Below are 272 nucleotides of genomic sequence, written 5' to 3'. Positions count from 1 at the left end.
CATCTAGTCCCACCCCCTGCCCTGGGCAGGGACACTTTCCACCAGCCCAGGTTGCTCCAAGCCACGTCCAGCCTGGCCTGGAACATTGGAATAAGCACAGAACTGTTCATTCATGTCCTCTAAAGCCCTTGCTGATCTCCTCCATCCTAGGCATGGCTCCTGAGGATGAGTGGAACCTGCTCTACGTTGCAGTGACACGTGCCAAGAGGTGTCTGCTGATGTCCAAGTCCCTGGAGCACCTGCTGGAGATGGCTGGGGTGAGTGGAATCTTT

The 272-nt window shown here is 56.2% G+C and overlaps 1 protein-coding gene across 1 annotated transcript in view; it reads left to right on the top strand.

Moving 5' to 3' along the window:
- The window catches only part of FBXO18 (F-box protein, helicase, 18), a 19,089-nt gene that overhangs the window by 17,045 nt on the left and 1,772 nt on the right, over positions 1 to 272 (top strand). Inside the window, 1 exon segment of the mRNA XM_009076281.1 lies at positions 151 to 257. Within this exon segment, the coding sequence (XP_009074529.1) occupies positions 151 to 257 (107 nt within the window).

This window comes from Acanthisitta chloris, unplaced genomic scaffold (genome assembly GCF_000695815.1).
Source record: "Acanthisitta chloris isolate BGI_N310 unplaced genomic scaffold, ASM69581v1 scaffold20186, whole genome shotgun sequence".
NCBI lineage: Eukaryota > Metazoa > Chordata > Aves > Passeriformes > Acanthisittidae > Acanthisitta > Acanthisitta chloris.
This window is presented reverse-complemented; position numbering and strand designations above follow the sequence as displayed.